Source organism: Callithrix jacchus, chromosome 16, assembly GCF_049354715.1.
Source record: "Callithrix jacchus isolate 240 chromosome 16, calJac240_pri, whole genome shotgun sequence".
In the NCBI taxonomy this organism is placed as follows: domain Eukaryota; kingdom Metazoa; phylum Chordata; class Mammalia; order Primates; family Cebidae; genus Callithrix; species Callithrix jacchus.
The window spans coordinates 26,916,365-26,935,728 of NC_133517.1; the positions used below are offsets into that span (position 1 = coordinate 26,916,365).

Genomic DNA, 19,364 nt, shown 5'->3' on the forward strand with positions numbered 1-19,364 from the left:
TTTGCGCTTTTTTCTCTGATCTTGGTTTCTTGTTTTATTTCATTGAGTTGGTCTTCGACTTCTGATATTCTTTCTTCTGCTTGGTCAATTCGGCTATTGAAACTTGTGCATGCTTCACGAAGTTCTCGTATTGTGTTTTTCAGCTCCTTTAATTCATTCATATTCCTCTCTAAGGTATCCATTCTTGTTATCATTTCCTCAAATCTTTTTTCAAGGTTCTTAGTTTCTTTGCATTGATTTAATACATGTTCTTTTAGCTCACAAAAGTTTCTCATTATCCACCTTCTGAAGTCTAATTCCGTCATTTTGTCACAGTCATTCTCCATCCAGCTTTGTTCCCTTGCTGGTGAGGAGTTTTGGTCCTTTCTAGGCAGCGAGGTGTTCTGGTTTCGGGTGTTTTCCTCCTTTTTGCACTGGTTTCTTCCCATCTTTGTGGATTTATCCACCTGTCGTCTGTGTAGTTGCTGACTTTTCGATTGGGTCTCCGAGTGGACACCCAGACTGTTGATGATGAAGTATTTCTGCTACTTGGTTTTCCTTCTACCAGTCTAGCCCCTTCGCTGTATGACTGCTGAGGTCCACTCCAGGCCCTGCTTGTCTGGGGTGCACCTATAGCAGCTGTGGAACAGCGAGGGATGCTACCAGTTTCTTTTTCTGCTATCTTTGTCCCAGAATGATGCCTGCCAGATGTCAGTCTTTTGGATATAGATGGGTCAGGGAGCTGCTTGAGGAGACAGTCTGTACTTTGTAGGAGCTCAAGTGCTGAGCTGTGAGCTCTGTTGTTCATTCAGGGCTGTTAGGCTGAAAAAAACCCTTGTTTTCTGAGATGCTCTGGGGGTGGGGTTGGGACTTTCCTTGTGAGTGTCTGCCTCGCTGTCCTGCCCAGCTAGGAGGCAGTCTAGTCACTATTTGTCTGCCGAGGCTCCGCCCTGCTGGTGTGAGGTTCGCCCTGTTGCTGCAGGCTCTGCCCTTCTGCTGTGGTCTCCGCCCTGTTGCCACAGGCTACGCCCTGCAGCAGAGTCTCTCTGTTGTACCGGGTTGCCTCGGCAACGGCAGGTTGCGTCAGCAATGGGCGTGTACCTCAGTAGGGGCTGATTGCCTCGGTAATGGCGGATGTCCCTCCCCCACGGTGCTGTGCTTTAAGAAAACCTCGTCACCGGGAGGGTTTGGAATCACCATTTTGTTTGTCGTACCGCGCTACCCCAAACGCTGTGTCCCTGGGATTCCTGGGCTGGCTCACTGTCCAAGTCCTGTTCAGTCTCAAGTTCAGCCCTCTTAGGTCTCAGGTTGCCAGTTCGACAGGGCACCCGTAACAGTGCACTTTTGTATGGAGTGCTGTGGAGCGCCTCTGCGCTCCAGCACGGGCCAGAGCCGCACCAGCTGCCGGCTACACCAGCCAAGACCTCTGCCTGGCGTCCCGTGTCTCTTTTATACCTGGGAATTTTCCCGTTCTGTGGGCAACTAAGATCCGTCTGGAAATGGGTCCCCAACTCACCCTCTCCACGCATCCAGCGAGAGCTTCAATCCTGGGTTGTTCTCACAGCGCCATCTTGAGTCCTCCAAGTCTCCTTTCTCTTTTTCATCTGTGCAACTCTTACCTCATCTTCACAGTACAGATGAAGTATTGTATTGTCTTAGGAGTCTTCTCAAATAATCCCCCCAGTTCTTCTGTGCCTGAAGCCTTCAGCTTGGTCTGCTCCTTACTGGTGAAGTCAAAAATCACTCCACGCCTTGATCTCAGCAGCATCCAGCTCCTACTCTGGGAACACAGACTTCTCAGGGCATAAACTTTGTCAGCTCCTAGCACTGGGCTGGGCACATAGAGGGTCTTTGGAACACGCTGGAAGATTCCGTGTTAGAGAGAAGTATTTTTCTAGCCTGTAATTTTCTTCAATTGATGTAAGGCTGTTTAGAGCAGTCTGTTGTTTTTTCTAATTCCTGCATTTTCCTTTGTTTTTCATGGAACACGTTGCACTGATTTCCTGTCAGGCTTTGCAAATAAATATCAAGGTCAGAGGCTGGAAGCATTTATGGAGTGATCATGGCACCTCTTGGTTCCACTGGGCCAAGAAATGCTTTCAACTCCAGAGGGCAGAAGTTCTTCAAAACAAGACTGTTCCAATAAGGGTGTGGGCTTCCTCCATCCACTCCCTCACCCTTCTTTTTGCATTTTAATGACTTTCGGAAGAATGGAAACTCTGGAAAGCCTTTGGTGTTTTTGAACCACTAAGTAGGCTAGGTGGTGGAACCTGTGGTGATTTTTCAATGAGAGGTTTCTACAGACAGGGCCATGAGGAGGCAGAGCAGTGAAGGTGGCCCTTTCTGAGGTGGTGGCAAGGCCTCCTCCTGCTCAGGCTTCCTGCCTCCTTCCTTCTTCCCTTGGGCTGTCTGAACCTGTAGACTTTGATCCCTGTAACTCAGTGGGCATTTGTACTGGCCTTGCACACATTAGGGCTAAAGCAAGCATAGGAGATTGATCCTTTTCCATGTCTAGTCCCTTGTTATATCCAAGCTAACACAACAGTCTCTTCCCCTTCCCTTTAGTATGCTCTTGATTTTTCTTCTTTTTCTTTCTCTTCTTTTCCTCTTCAACACTTTGCTGTTTGAGGTGGGCTCTGAGCCTGTAAACAAAGAAGTGCTAGGAACAGCATCAAAGGGGTCTTGTATCAAGGACTTTCAAGCAGCCTCTGGATGCTTGGTTCATCTAGAAGGATACAGCACCCCTGTTAGAGGGAAGCACAAGGTGTGAGTGTTTGCAGAAACCTAGGTCCAGAAGCCCTGCCTAGGTATCTAGTTTCTGGGATTTAGTGGTCCCAATTTTGGCTATACATCCAGTGAGCTTGGGGCCAGAGCCTGAGACCACCTCTAGGCTGTTTTTAGTAGTGACTAGAGGTTAGATGATAGAGGCCTTCATAAGGAGGATTTAGCTCTCTATAATCTCCTTCAGCCAACCACTGCCCTCCCCCACCCCCACTTTTATAATGGAAAAGTGACATTTTCTCAATGGTAAGTAAAGGGCCCCTGCCTGATTGCTGCAGTTTCTTGAGCCATCAGGCAAACTAGGCTGCTATTCTTGTCCCTCTAAACAGTTCACTGCAGTGCACACGCACACACACACAAGCTTTCAAATATATATAAAATTACTTCCAGACAGCAAACCCTTCCAGTTCTAGGATAGAGAGAAGGTTTAGAATGAACCAACATGCTCCCTTCAGCTGTAACTCTCTAACTTAATTATATGTAACATTGTCCGTGACTGAATCCAGTCAGACCCTTTCTAATGTTGGATGGGAAAGGGAAGAACAAGACAGGATGATCTTGAGGCCCATCCCACCTGCTAATGCCTGGCTCTGCCTCTGGGAGACATACTATGTCAGTTTCATATTTCCATCCCCACCATTGGACAGACTCTCAGACACCTTGCTTGGACCACTGCAGAGTCTCCAACATGTCTGCCAGACTCCTGCATCTATGCATTTCTCCCTCATGAATGTATATCCAATTTCATCATCCCCCAGGTTAAAATTCATTGACATCTTCCTTTTCATGACAGATGAAGTCCCAACTCCTGGGGCCGTGAGCGTGGACCCTTGCTGATCTGGCCCCACTAATTTTTCAGGTTTTTCTCTTCTTCCTTCCTCATCTATCCCCCTCACACGCAAGTTTTGCTTCTCTGAACTCTTTGAAATTTCTCCAGTGTTGTACTTTAAGTCTCCAGTGCCTTTGCTCACTCACCCATTGTTTATTCATCTAGTCAACAAACATCTTAATTTTGTTATAAACATAACTAGAAAACGTATTAACATGCCAAGCATTGCCCTTGATGCGAAATGTAGTGGTAGTGGTATCCCTCATCTTCCTGGAGTTTCCAGCCTCCTGGGAGAGGCAGATGGCAGAAGAGTAATGGAACAGACTAAAAATGATCAATCGTGGGAAGTGCAATAAAGGGAGCAAGCTGAGCGCTCTGTGAGGGAAGAAAAGCCTAGGGTTTTGTTGGGGAGGAACTATGTCTTTGAGATGGACTGGTCAGTAAGGCTTGTGGAGGGTGTGGCATTTAAGCTGAGACCTGGAATATGGGGGAAAAAAACAGCATGGGAAGAGTCCTCTTGGCAAAGTGCGTATGTAAGACTTTGAGATGGAGAGGCACTTAGGACTTTTAAGAACTGGCAAGGAGGCTAGAGTAGCAAAAGCTTCGAGTGAGGAGCTGGGGGCAGACCTTGGGTAGAGAGGTGGGTGGTGATCAAATCATGCAGCACATTCAAGGAGCTTGAGATTTGTTTTTAAAATCAGTACTGTAGTAATAGGCGGTATTAGGATAGGATTTATGTTTTTAAAGTGATCCCTCAGGCTGTGGTATAGGAAATGGTTCAGGGAAGGTACGGTGATGGCAGGAAGAGCACCTGGAAGCTCTTCCAGGAGCCCTGTGAAGGATACCTGTGACAGGGACTAGGTGATGGTAAGGAGCAGAATGATCAGAGATGTGCTGTGTGGGAAATAGGCAAGTCTTAGTAAAAGACTGACAGCGGGGCTTGGCGGAGGCATTGAGAATGTCTTCAGATTACTGGATTTGTGGCTTGAGCAAGGTGGCCAATTACAGGAGGAGTTTAGGGAAGACTGGGTTTGAGAACCTAGTTGGTATCTTAATGTTTCTTTTATTTCACTTAATCCGATGAAAACATCATCTCTTCAATGAGACTTCCTCTTTCCCCGGGCAACACTCATTCTTGCATCTTCTGAGTTCCCATGATAAATTAAAATTCTTTGGAAAATTTGCCCCCCTAGATTGTGGGTATCCTTGGAATTTAGTGAGGCCCTCATCATAGGATGCCCTTCATCACACTTCTCTGCTTCCCAGTGGAAGGCCAGCCCCTTAAGGACACGTCTGAAACTGGGCGGAACTCTTCACTCACAGTAGGAGCTCCTACCAATGGTTATTGAATGGTGCTGAGGTGGGTCATAAAGATTTTATGGACAGGGGCCTGGCAAACTAGGGATCAGAATGGATTAGAAAGGAAAGACCAAGAGCTGGAAAGTGCACTTGGCCAACTGGCCAGCCCTGCTTTGGGGTGACTGGCAATGGAGGTCTTTCTCACATAGCTGGCTGGAGCAAAGAAATGCTGCTGTTTAAGCCCCACCCCAGACAAAGAAAATTAAGATCTCTGGGCTGGAGCTCAAGCATGGGGATTTTTCAAAGCATCCCAGATGATTTCAATGGGTAGCAAACTAGGATTCCTACTGGCATAAGGAGATTAGAACATTCAGGGGCCTTCTTTTATAGGATTGACAAGAGATCACTTCAGAGCTCTGTCCAACAGGCAGCAAGCAGAGGTGGGGAGGAAGTGAGAGTCGGCTGGCACATTGGAAACATTGGGGGCTCATCTCCTGCACTCCTGAACACCCCCTGTTGCCTGTGGGCCTTAGGGCTTTATATCAAGCCAGGATAGATGTGGGGCACTTGCAGCAGGGGACCCAAACTTAAGCTAACTGGTGGGAATCCACTTTCAGGGTTGTTAGCCTAGCTATTGTCACAAGCAGGAATCTCCCCCTGTCCAATCAGCCCACAAAACCAGAATAGAACTGCTCTGTGACTATCCCATCACATACTCAGAGACCTGGGGCATGTCTTAGTCTCCCAACTGGTGAGTTCTTTTTTTTTTTTTTTTTTTTTTTTAACCAACTGGTGGGTTCTTAAAAGGCTTTCCCCTGGCAGAGCATCCATTTTTCTTCTGTTGCTAATAAAAATCCCCAGCTCTGTTCTTTCTCCTTCTCTTCCTTCTATTGCTTCTGACAGAGTTTGCCAGTTAGCTGAGGTTAGGATTTCCTTTTTACAAACAACCTGTTTTCAGTCAGCAAGGCCAGAGGTTTCCTAAATTACAAACCCTTTCATTTCTTCTGCCACAAGTCATCCTGTCAGTTTGTATAATCACATAGAATGGAGAGAAATGAAGACGTGAAGAGAGGTATTGAAAGAAGAGTAGCTCACTGACTCAAGCCTTTTAGATTGTCAAAAAATGATCTTGAACATCATGGAGAACCCTATTCTAGCTGAAGCTTTTGTAGCTGTGTATAGTGTGGGTAAAGGGCCAGGGTCTGAAAGGAAATTTTTTACAAGTCTTTTTTTATTGCATTTTAGGTTTTGGGGTACATGTACAGAACATGCAAGATAGTAGGTGCTCCCGCCAAAATCTCCTGCCATCATCTCTATATTCTGTTAAGCAAATGACCTCGTTTATATTTATTTGAATTGGGAAACATCCATGGCTGATGCAAATGTTCTGAAAAGCAAATTTTAAAAGTTATGAAACATATTTTCATTGATATTTCTAAATGTTCACTGGAAGATATGTTTCAACCCAAACTCTGGAAGGATGACAAAGGATTGAGACACTAAGGTTCAAAAGACAAAAGGCCTTTGGACATCATTGGAAAATTGTGCTAACTGTGGACAAAGCACTAAATACTCCTGAAAAACTTGAAGGGAACACCTAAGCTTACCCTGTTATTTAGTGGTAGATTGGGGAAGCAAAGCCAACTGTTACAGGCCTGAGAGCTCCTATCTTTTCATGATTCAGTGTTGCATCCAAGAGGGTGGGTTGGGGTCATGGCTTTGCTTAACTTGTCTGCGACCCACTGGGAAAAGCATTTAACCCAAGTTTTGTGACCTGTAAAATGGGCTCAACTAGATACTCCTTAGATCTAACATTTGAAGTCTAGTTTAGCATAGAAGCATCACTAGTAGCAAAGGCTGTATATGCTGATACAGGAGCCTCCGGCCCTTTCTATTCCTATCCTCTGCCTTTTCTTTCTCCCATGAAGGGGAAGCAATCACACTCATTTACAATAAAGGCACAAAGCCTATAGCTTTACTCTGAGATGGACGGTTAAAGCCCTTGCCATTGTTCCCTCCCTTTCCTGGCCTCCCCTCCCATCATCTCTGCATCCCAGACCCACAGTTCTGGCTCTCCTGCCCTTCCCTTCTCCTTCCCTAGCTTGCTGCCCACCTTCTCACTTTGAGCTGCTCTTGTGCTCTTCTCTTCTCCCCACTCCCCTTGGGCCAACTCCTCTCCAGCCTTGAGGTCTCAGCTCAGACATCGGTTCTTCAGAGAAGCCTTTCTTCCTTGCCCAGGCTGACCATGGTAGATCACTCCCTCGCCTCCATTAGTCTTGCTCATTGAGCCCTTCCAAGAATTGTAACGATTCTTTAACAGTCACTGTCTTAGTGCTCAAGGTCAGGAATCAGACTTTTTAGCTTGTTTTCTAGACCAGGCAAAAACAATGCAGTGGACTTCTGTAGGGTCTGTGCATTCAAGAAGCTGGTTCTTCAGTTGGGGAGATATGTATGTGAAAAGTCAGTGCAGTAATAGGCAACATTAGAGAATCTTCCAGGCAGTGTCCCAAGCACTTCACTTACACAGTTGACCCTTGAACAAAGCAGAGATTAGGGGCACCAACCCTTCTTCCATTGAAAATCCATGTATAATTTTTGACTTCTCAAAAACTTAACTACTAATAGCCTATTGGTAACTGGAAGTTTTAATGATAACATAAACAGTCAATTAACATGTTTTTGATATTATATACTGTATTCTTAAAATGTTACTAAGAAAATTATAAAGAAGAGAATATTAAGTGGAAGTGGATCATCATAAAGGTCTTCCTCCTCATTGTCTTCATTGATTAGGCTGAGGAGGAGGAGAGGTTGGTCTCAGTGTCTCAAAGGTGGCAGCAGTGGAAGAAGATCTGTGTATAAATGGACTCATGCAATTCCAGCCCGGGTTGTTCAAGGGTCAACTGTATTAACTTTGTCTTCATAATAATCCTCTGAAGTAGATATAATTGCTATTCCATTTTTACAGCTGGGGAAACTCCTAACCACTAAGATGAACTGTCCACAGTGGTGCTGAGACCTCTTCCCTTGGGCGTGTCCAGATTCTTCTCCTGTCTCCCCATTTCTTCCATCTGACCTATATAAATATTTAGCCATCACTAAAAAACAACCTGGGTTTACATTTCCACCATCTTTGTCTAAATCTGACCACTGTTTGCTGGGACTGTCCTAATAACTGTTTTTCCCATTTCTTCTCTTGCTCCTCTCCAGCTCCTTCTCCACCCTCTTCTCCACTCAGCAGCCAGGTGATCATTTCAAAGAGTAAACTAGACCAGGTCCCCCCAATAGGTAAAACTCTCAGTGTCCTCCCATTCACTTAGAATAGCATCCAAACTCCAGACCACAAACTCAAGGTCTTCCTGGTCGCCTTCCCTTTACAAAGTCATCTCCTGCTCCTCTCTTCTTGGACCCATGGGTATGGTTCTCATCTGGAGGATAAACAGAGTGTTCTCTGAGGAGCTTTGCCTGCATGTCCTGCCCCTCATCTTTACATGCTTCCAACATCTTAGCAGTCAGGTCTTGGCTCAGACATCTGTCCATTCTATTAGAGGAAACTTATGCCTGTCACGGACCCATGTTCTGTTGTATTTCCCAGAAGAACCCTTTTGATCTGAATGTAGCTTATTCATGCATTTAGTAATTCATTTATGGTCTGTTTCCACCAACTCCAATGTAAACTCAGTCCTTGGGGCATGGATATCCTACCCTCAGCACCTGGAACGGTGCCACACTGTTGAGGGTTTGAGGGCAGTGAGTCTTTATTGAATGAAATATGGACTTCCAATAAAGGCATAGACGGAGAGAAGAGAAAGAGCTAACAGTGCATGCCATGGATACAGGAGTTAGGAAGAAATCATTTAGTCAGATAGTGAGGGTACTTGATAAGGTTTTCCTTTTAATAAAAAGCAGCCCCCAAATAATTTTCTTAAAGCAGCCTGTAAAACTGAGCTGCAGACATAGACAAGCAAACTGGAAGCTTGCACAGGTGAGTGCCAGCAGTCGGGTCAATAGGAAAAGGCTACCTGGGACTAGGGCATGTTCAAAATGGCAGCTCCATCTTCCCTTCTCTTTGCCAGCCTCATGTACAGTAAGGAGCAACAAGATGGGCTGGTGAAGTGGAAAACCCATTTGCATAATATTAGGGTAGGGTGACCAGCCTTCCCCACGTGCTGTGTAAATGTCACACCTCATCCAACCAATCTGTGGTTAAGGGAAAGAGCTTTTCTCCTTTCTCTTTCTGTCTCTTTGTCTATTAAACCTCAACTCCTAAACCCACTCCTTGTGTGTGTTTGTGTCCTTAATTTTCTTGGTGCGAGATGATGAATGAAGCTGCTCCACCATGGTGGGAAGAAAGGTCTGTAAAGGAGGAAAAACTGGAGCTGGACATGGTTTGGGTGGATTGAGGCTGAGGTGAAGGAAGTCATTGTGGGTAGTGAGAATGCTTTGAGCAAAGGCAAGTCAGAGATGCTTGAGGGCTTTTTGATGAGCTTAGTATGCTAGTCTAGTGTACTGAAGATCTGCTCATTTCAGTAATGAGAGAGAATGCTAGGAAGAAAGTAGAGACTGTATTTGGAGGTTCTAGAATGCCAGGGGGAAAAATCTGAGCCCCAAGTCTGTGATCAAAGAGGAGCCATTAAAAATTTGATCAGGAGGCGTCACATTACAGGCGGTGCTTTAGAAAACTCATCTTCTGGATATGCCCTCCATTGGGCCTGTTTTTCATACTTTCTTAAGCCCTAAAATCCCCTTTACCCCCCACCACTGTCTCTCTTTAAAGATTTTCCCCAAACTCTTTTCATTCTTGGGGTGCCAGGGCATGCTCAGTGGCACCTCATAATTCGAGTCACTTGATCTGGTGTGTGAATATGAAAAATACACATCAGGGGCCTGACAAATGGGCAAGGCAGTGTATTTTTAATTTGTTTTCATGTATGAATGTGTGTTTCTAAGATTAAATTCTCAGGAGGAAGGCAGCTGTGCTTTTTATAACTCTCTGTCAATGATTAATCTGGCCAAATCATGGAGGTATCTGTTGTGGACATTCTTTATTGATGAAACTGCTTTATAGTGCCATTCCTTGAGTCTGTAAGTGGCTAAATCTATGCTCTGCAATCCAAGCTAGTTTATGCTGAATTATGTTCTACAGTAGATAAATTTGAGTAAGGGTCCATATTATATAGTTTTTGGAGAAGTGAAGAACTTTTCCATTCATCAGTATTTACAGTGATCAAAGAAACAGCTGTTACCTTTCAAGTTCCGTCCCCTAAAGGGTTGATACAGCCATCACAGCAGTTACTTCACACAACTTCCTTTTGTTGGACTTCAGGTGTTCTCATGCAACCAAGATCCTGCTCTTTCATATAACCAGGAGAAAAAGATAATCCCGACAGTCAGGGAGCTTACAGTACGTCACAAATCAATTTTATTAACTTAAACACAAAATTAATGAAGAAAAATTCTGTACACAATGGTGAACACAGCACACCTTTATACAGTAAGTCGAAGATAAACTTTGTCTTTTCAGACTGCAGAGTACAAAAACATAAAATGAAAAGGTTAAAAAATTGTCAACTTGTTTGCTTCAAGCAAAAAAGGAGAAAAAATTCAATTGTGAATTCAAACAATTTGGATAATTCACAAATGACTAATTCTAGCAGCAACCTACAACTTCAGAAAAGGATGAAATAGCTCTTCAGCTACTTTAGGTCAAAGCTGGTGGGTTCCCCCCCGCCCAGTATAACATTAAAGACGATTCATCCTAAGAGTAATTTCATGACAATGGATTGCATTACATGAGAGAAAATATTGCCCGGCCAAACGGACCCCTTTTGGAGAAACTCTTATGGTGTGGCAAATGTGATAATTTTAATTCCCCAGATCTATGCCTGTCATGTAGTACATAATGCAGGTGGAGAGGAACATTGTTTCCATGGTGATGACAATGGCAATGAACTTTCCTCTGGGTGGGAGGAAGACAGAGAAAATACACAGGTAGGGAGTAATGCAAAGTTTGCTGATTTCTGGATTAGCATTGTGTGTCTTCCTTTATCTAAAGAAAATGCAGACACGATAATAATTTTGAACACATTAAAAACTTTGTTAGTCTCCAATTTATGAACCATTTTATTAATAAAATATATCTACTATCATCTATATTCTTTTTGTGGGAAGAAGCATTTGAATAATTATTTTTTCCAAGTAGTTACATATAATACATTAGTGTGGAAATGAAAAAGTGAGGTGGTAGGAGAACTTATTTTTTTCAAATTGTTTAAGAAACTGCTTTGTTATTTCATCAAGGCCCTCAGAAGAACTGATGGGGGGAAAATTTAGAAAACAAAATCCTTACTGACACTTGACATCCATGCTTTTGGTCTTGACAACATTTATCTAAAAAAAAATGTATTATCTACATATTTATACCCAACACTTAGATAAGGCATGGCACATGAGTTTATGCACATGCTGCCTCATGCTTCACTATCAAGGCATTGCTACCTTTCAATATCATTTCCCTAAACAATATGTCAAAGAATCATCCATTATTACAAATTTACACCAAAAATTCTTTCTGTACATGATTGTCTCAGTGATGTACATATTATACGTTTAAATTAGACATACTTAAAACTATGCAATGTGCTAACATTCAAAGTACTATACTTGCCATGTTGTGATGCAAAGGCCTTGAATCACTTATTTCTAATGCTATTGTCTCTTCAATTATTTAATGTCAAAAGAGTCTAGTGGGCGAATTGTGGGGTATGTGAATTATACCTCAATAAAGCTGTTTTTTTTTTTTTTTAAAAAAAAAAAGTCTGTTCATAAATAAGTAGAGATGTACAGATTACCCTGGGTATGAGACACCAAAAGTAAACCTTCTTTACAAGAAAATTTCTCCACTGGTATTCAGGAAATACGTTTCATTCAGTCTCTGTTGTGCAATAGGGTTTGCTGTATTGGAGAAGCTGTTCACATCACATTGAAAATGCTAACAATTGAAGCGTTTGCAGGTCCTCTCTTCACAGGTTTGAACCGTGTAGTTAATGTGGCAGACACATTACGCTGTGCTAGAACATTCTCATGGCTTTTCATTGGATTCACAGTACCAGAGTCAACAGCTGTTCTGAAGAAATAGACGTGGTCCTCCATTCACCACAAGGGCAGAGGTCAAGACCGACAGCAGCTGTGCATCAGCAGGCAGAAATTGCTAAATTCAGGAGGCCGTCGCTGATGTGAGACTGGGGCCTGCTGGATCTGTCCCTGGTCACAGAGCAGCTGTGCGGTGTCAAAGTGCTGAGCATTGTTACAGGTACTCCAGTTCCAAGGCGTGGTGCAGGGCCATGAGGTCCGAGTGGCTGGAGATCCTCCAGAAGGGCATCGCGTGCTGCAGAAGGGGCACATATACACGTGAGGACAGAGCACCCAGTGGCTCCTTTGGAAATCCACTTCCACGCTCACCCCCATTTTCAATATTGTGGAAAATGCCAGCTAACATCTTAACCTCACATCTGTTTACAACAAAAATTCAAACTTAAACTTCCGGTAAGAATACTGGACTGAGTTTTAAAATGTAATCTAGAGTCTGTTTCTTTGAAGAAGGGGATGGATATTTCCTAAATGGATCTACACTGTGACTTGAATGCCAAATTCCAAGCTTTAAATAAAAGAATGTTGCCAAATACAGCAGCTTTTCAAAATACATATCCAGTGGCTTTTTCATGATGAAAGTTTAAAAAGCTTGTACTTTGACTTTAAGCAGTTTTCTTTAGTTAGTAATACTTTACATTTTCTCTAACTTAATTGTGGCTTATACATGACGCAACTTTTTTCCATTTATTTTCTTCAGTTATCCTTCATATTGGCCTTAAAATGGCTTTATCGTATGGAAAAAATTTGAAATGAACATCTAAAGTTGCTTTTTGTTTTGTTTTGTTTTTTGTAGTTGTTGTTTATAACTCAATCTAAAAATCTCATTTCAGTAATGGGAATGTTTGTGAAACACATGAAGAAACCAAAGACAAGAAAAACAGGAAGAAACCAGAAGTTACATCATTCATGAAGGGTGAAAATGTGATGAACTTTTATTGCCCCAAAGCACTATAGTAAGTATTAATGCATCAGTAAAACCTTTTGACGAGAAAGATAATCACCACCTTCCAGAGTCTGATAAAATTCTGTTTACCTTAAAGACTACGATTCTTATGCAAAAAATTAATGTGGAGCCTGGAGTATAATTGGCAATATAGTTCCAAGAAATCTGAAAAAAATTTCAGACTAATAGAATTTCACATAGGAACAAACAGAAAAGGGTTTTTTTCTTTAAATTATGTGTAGGTAACAGTGGAAGCCATTAACCATTTTGATATATAGATCACATAGCTGCTACATACTGGGATATAAAATATTACTTCTTAATAATGTATTTGTCTCAGATTATCTGTTGAAATCACATACCACATTCCAATATTAGATGTAGACCTTTCTGGACTCAAGACTATTTTGGAATATTTGTAAATATTTGTTATTGAGTGATAACAGAATAGTCTAGAAATGAGAACTAAATATTTATTTTTAGGAGGTTGCTCCACTTGGCAACTTCACACTATAAGATGCAGCACTGTACATTCATTCAGAAAGAGCACACTGTGCCAGGGGTGGAAGATCCAGAGATGCATATGTTGGTGGCTCACCCTCTCTCACAGTCTGAGTAGCAAAAATGCACAACAATCATCAGTGTTCATCTACGTCTTGTAGGAGAAGAGCAATTATCTTTGTCTAGGAAACTGGGAAAATAGCTGAAAAAAGGTGATAGTTGAGCTAGGTATGAAGGATTAACATTCAGATGGCTGTGTGTGTTGGAGAACAGAAAATAATGGAGAAATTCATTGTTGGCATACGGGTATGAATGCCAACTGGCTGGGTATGAGAAAGACTTGGTTGGTTACATGAGTGGCTACAGGAGCCAGCTGATGCAGGGCCTAGTAAGCCCTGTTAAGGAGTTTATCTGTAATAATCTCCCAAGAGTTATGATTTATTGGATATTGGGTTGGGTACTATGCTAAGCAACTCAGAGAGCCAGGGGTATTGCTATTATTATTGTGTTAGTTAAAAAACAAAATCCTGAGGCTTAGTGATGGAACAGAGAGGTTTAAATAACAGCTGGTAAGGAGTGAAGCCAAGATACATACCAGGTGTGACTTTGAAGCTCATATGCTGTAATGCCTTCTACCTGTTTTCTGTGGGCATTTTATTCAGCTGTGTAAATTATCAGCACAATAGCACAGGTTCAGTTTCTCTCTCTCTCTCTCTCTCTCTCTCTCTCTCTCTCTCTCTCTCTCCCTCCCTCCCTCCCTCCCTCCCCCCATCCATTCTCTGTGGGGTTATAGACACTGGAAAAGAGTGACTATGATTCATAGATCTTGGTTAGAAAAATGTTTGATCAGTTATAGATTTCCTCCTTATTAGAAGAGAAATTCATGTTGTAAAATGTAGAACCATAAAAGGAAATACAAATAATTTCTTATCCTACTAGACAAAGCTAACTATGATAAACATTTCTTTATATTTTCATACATGTACACACTCAAACATACTTGAAAAGTCTATCCAGTATGTACCATTCAACATTCTACTAATTTTACTACTTAATCTCAAATCCATTTAAGACACATTTTAAAAGAAAACTATTATTTTAAAAGTTTTCAAGTATTCAACTGTGCAGTGTTTATATTTAACCACCTACTTGCTGTTTATTTTATATCCTCTTTATTTCTAACTGTGTTTTTCTTATAAAAACATATAAAAATATTTGTGCAAAGTGGAATTGTTTTTTCAGAGCAGGTTCAGTCAAATTCTTTTGCATGTCAACTGTTTGAGGTTCCATATGTTCCCCATAGACAAGTCCTCTGCATATACAGCCATTAACAATGCAAATCTGAAAACACTTGTTGCAATCAGAACCCTGCACTGAAGAATGCCATGACTCTCACAGAGATTGAAAAGGAAACTGAAAAAATTTCTTTGGTACATAAAGTATAAAGTGGGGATTTAATTCCATAGTAAACAAAGGACTGGTTCAATGGGTATGAGTCTCATCTGTACATGGGAATGGGTTGATGCCACCTAGAGAACACTTACCTTTTTCTTTTAAACTATACTCAACACTATCTGGAAAAGTGAGATGATCCACAAAAAGCCCTAAGTTTGGTTTGTTTATTACTGGCACTAAAATACAAATGGCTTTAGTCTTCCTGTAGAGAGTATTAAGAACCACCTGGCCAAGCAGCATTCTGAAATGAGGTCAAAGAATGAAACTTCCTGTAGTATATTACAGACAACTCATCACAGTGCAGTGGGGATGGCCATTCATTTGGGTGGAAGTGCCGAGGATTCTACAATGAAAACTGTGCAAATCTTAGGGGGTACATGGAAGAGAACTGGAGGACTCTGGGGAGGACAGCGACTCTGTCCTCTGCATGACATGCAGTGCAGTGATGTCAGCTGCTGTCAGCACTTTTATTCGCACAAAAATAGTGGACTTCGGAAATGCACAATTCATACTAAGTGTTATTAAGGAGGTTTGTCACTGTAGCAGCACTTGGACTATCTAAGGAGCTTAGACGTTTATCTTGTAAATGGAAGGGGTGAGAGGCTAATATTTTTTCAGTGCCAAGAGACACAAAAAGGTGGGTGTTTTAAGCAACTCAGGGCAGCAGTAAGGAAAGGATGGACTAAAGATGTTTCTGGCTGGTAGCAAAGAAACTAGGTAGAATTACTGTGGAAACGGAGTGAGTGTAATAAATGCAAGACATATTGTGAAGAGAGTTCATGTGATTCAGTGGTGGGTGGGAAACGAACCCCAAATCATGTCTGAGTTGGCAAACTGGTTTAGGACAGCTGAATTCATTTGCTTGTATTAAGACAATCAGATGGGTAGAGCATGAGATACTTAACTGGAGATATTCTCCCAGGTAGATGAAGCCCTGGGACTAGAAACAGAGCTACCCACAAGTCTTAACGGAAATGACAGCTGGAACTGTAGCATGAGTATGATTACTTTAACAAGATTAGGTATATACTGAGAGAAGTGGGTATCAAGGCCTAAAATTAGCACATGCTTTTGGATCTCCAGAACCAAAACATTGCCTAATGGGAAAACAATGACACATCCTTCTTGTTCCTCTTGCCTGCTGGAGCAACCTTAAAAATCTTCCTTATCTGATATTTAGCATTTACACCTTCAGACTATATATAACATCAATCATATAAAAATCTGGGTATGTGGATACATATATGTAAACAGAACTTTTGCTGAATTGTTAAAATGTGTTCAAGTTTAAAGCATATATCTTCTGACTTAAGTACTGCACTTTTAGGAATTTATCCTACAGATGCACTTGCACCTGAGTGAACTGTAGAACTGTTTGCAGTAATAGTGGAAATCACCTAAATGTTCAGCCCCAGGGGACTGGTTAAATATAACATCATCCACAAAATGGAATATTGATGCAGTCATTTAAAACATTAGAGATGCAAAACTTCATGTACTGACATGGAATAACTGCCAGGATAGATTAAGTGAAAAGGCAGGTATGAAAAAAAGTATATACTTCTCATTTGTGTTAAAAAATACTTGTGCTTCCACATGTACATGTCATAGTTAGAAAGTTTTGCAGATGGAATTACAAACACTTTTCAAATTGTAAAGTTATCAAGGGAGAACTTATGAAACTTACTGTACAACGTTGCTCTTTTATTTGTGTACCTCCTCCTCCTCTAGACATAAGTATGCTCTTTAAGCATGAAGATGAAATCCAATTCAAAACTTGGCATATAGTAAGTGATTAACTATAAATGAATTTATGACTTTACAAAAATAATACTCATTGTAGTTGGTGTTTATAACCTTGATGTGCCACTTAAAACAAAAATTGCTTTATAAATGTTATTTTATAAAAAGTGGCTTGTATTTTTCTCCTAAATAAGCTTGAAATCAGGCATTATTTATCAGGTTCTCAGCTTATCTTAGAATGTACATATAAAGTGAACATCTAATGAAGTCTTTGTCATTGTGGAGAATAATGGATGCTTGCCATTTTTCTCCCTTTGCCATTAACAAGAGATTTAAGTAGTTCTCTGAAAATAATTTAGCAAGGCCACTTGTACTACTCTAGAAATGAAAACTAGGTGTCAAGGTACAGGAGACTATTACCTAGTTTTTTATTTTCTTTAAAATAATTATACCTACATCTAATCATTTTCTTTCAAGCCATGTTGCATTAGAGAAACAAATCATTTTATGGTAAAAAAGAACAACTGGTAGATTTTGACAACAAAAGACATATGTCAAAGGAAGACTTCCATAGGTAGAGACTTCCCACAATCTTTCTAGGAACAAGGAGGCACTCACACAAAACTCTTGCAAGAGATCCTTTTAAAATGAGGCGGTTCTTTTACAAAACAAAGGTATTGCTAACTTTTTCTCTTTGAAGGGGGTACTTTTCATGATACAAATTACAGAGCTAGATTAAATTACTGATGAAAGGCCTTGGACTACATTGGCAAAGAGAATAAGGATGACAGAATAGATTTCAATTGACCATTAACAAAATGGGCAACTGGCAGACTGACTTACTGGATTTTGTTTCTGTGCTTTAAAAAAAGTAACAATCTCTAGCAAAAGAACATTATTTAGGGAGATGACAGATTTCTGCAGGGAAAAGAGGAGCATGCTGTATTAGAGTTTGAAGGACACAAGAAACTAAGAGAGACAAGCTAAATAGTTAAAATCGATTCTGAAGCATTGTAAAATGTTTTGATTTGACAGACATTTTAGTGCTCAGATGTGCAGAACTTCACTGGTTTGCTATAAATTTTATTTAATAAACTGCTCTAGGGCTAAAGCATATATCAGAATTACTTATATGTTTTTAAGATTTTAATCATGAATGTAAAATTAGGGGAAAGAAGACACTTATATAGTTATAGCTAACTCCTGAAAAGAATTGCATTTTACTCTAATAATTTTTTGAAAAGCCATGTAAATTCTTTTTTGTAAGTCAAGTGATATTTAAGATATATAAATGTATTTCTTATAGTTTGATGAAACTTTTTTTTTTAAACAGGGTCTCACTGTCGCCAAGGCTGGAGTGCAGTGGTGCCATCACAGCTCACTGCAGCTTTGACCTCTGAGGCTCAGGTAATTCTCCCACCTCTGAGGCTCAGGTAATTCTCCCACCACAGCCTCTCAAGTAGCTAGGACTACAGACAGCACGATTATGCTGGGCTAATCTGTGTATTTTTTGTAGAAACAGGTTTCACCATGTTGCCTAGGCTGATCTCAAACTCCTGGGCTCAAGCGAGCCACCAGCCTCAGCCTCCTGAAGTGTTGGGATTACAGGTATGAGCCACCACTCTCAGCCTGCAGAAACTTTTTGCTAAATCTCAGTCAGAGGAAATAACCGAGTTCAAATCCTAGTTTGGCTACTTTCGAGCTGTGTGATTTTGGCTGAATTATTCACCCTTACAGTGTCTGTCTCAGTTTTCTCATCTGTAAAATGGGTCTAAGGATTCCTTCATAGGATTATGAGGATTTAATGAGAAAAATGGATAGCAAGGCCTAAAAGAGGAACTGGGATATAATGAGGGCTTTATAATTGGTAGCATTTTATATTTTTTTCTTTGGGACAAAGTCTCATTCTGTCATCCTAGCTGGAGTGCAGTGGCATGATTTTGGCTAACTGCAGCCTTGACCTCCCAGGGGGTCCTCCCACCTCAGCCTCTTGAGTAGCTGGGACCCACCATCGTGCCCAGCTAATATTTGTATCTTTTATAAAGACACAGTTTTGCCATGTTGTCCCAGCTGGTCTTAAACTCCTGAGCTGAAGTGATCTACCCACTCTGGCCTCCCAAAGTGCTGGGATGACAGGCGTGAGGCTAGCCTAGGTAGCACTTTTTGTTACTACTATTATTAGTCCTTCTATAGCATAGAAAGCCATCTCTTAGTTTCTTTAGCTTGAGTTTTTATATATAGTTTTAAAAATGAGATTGCTGAACTGTAGAGTGCTTCTCCTCCTAAATTATTTCCCATAGGTTAAACATTAAGTATTCTCTTCTTCTATGTAGCACTTCACTTTAAAGATACTCATTATATTTTCTGAATGATTAGATCCTTGTCCCTTAACTCATATAAAAGGACAGCTATTTATATACTAGGTAACCTAAAAAGGCTAGAAAAATTCTTCTTCAATAAAGTTAGAGTGACAAGTTGAACATTCCTTTCTTGTTTTCTAAGTGGTAAACTGAGATTAGAAATCTGAACACTGTGAAAATTTTGTCCATTTTACACACACAGGCAGGTCTCATGGTACGAAGAGTGGTTTCCAACATATATTTTTGGTCTCTTATCACATACAGTCATCCATGAAATAAAAATGGAAAGCTAGGAGGAGTCATTCGGTAAAAAAATTCAGAG

At 41.1% G+C, this 19,364-nt stretch overlaps 1 protein-coding gene and 1 long non-coding RNA gene across 31 annotated transcripts in view; one reads left to right on the top strand and one right to left on the bottom strand.

The window, feature by feature from the left end:
- Positions 1-10,287: 10,287 nt before the first annotated feature.
- EYA1 (EYA transcriptional coactivator and phosphatase 1) overlaps positions 10,288-19,364 on the bottom strand; it is a 340,201-nt gene continuing 331,124 nt past the window's right edge. For all 30 annotated transcript variants that reach the window (XM_078353573.1, XM_054246730.2, XM_078353580.1 and 27 more), the window contains one exon: positions 10,288-12,275. In XM_078353573.1, the coding sequence (XP_078209699.1) occupies positions 12,195-12,275 (81 nt within the window). In that variant the 3' untranslated portion in view covers positions 10,288-12,194. The remainder of the gene's footprint in view (positions 12,276-19,364) is intronic.
- On the top strand, positions 12,301-18,292 carry LOC128929920 (uncharacterized). Its single transcript, XR_008477230.2, has 4 exons — positions 12,301-12,433; positions 12,871-12,993; positions 18,016-18,089; positions 18,199-18,292. It is a non-coding gene; the product is annotated as an uncharacterized LOC128929920 (long non-coding RNA).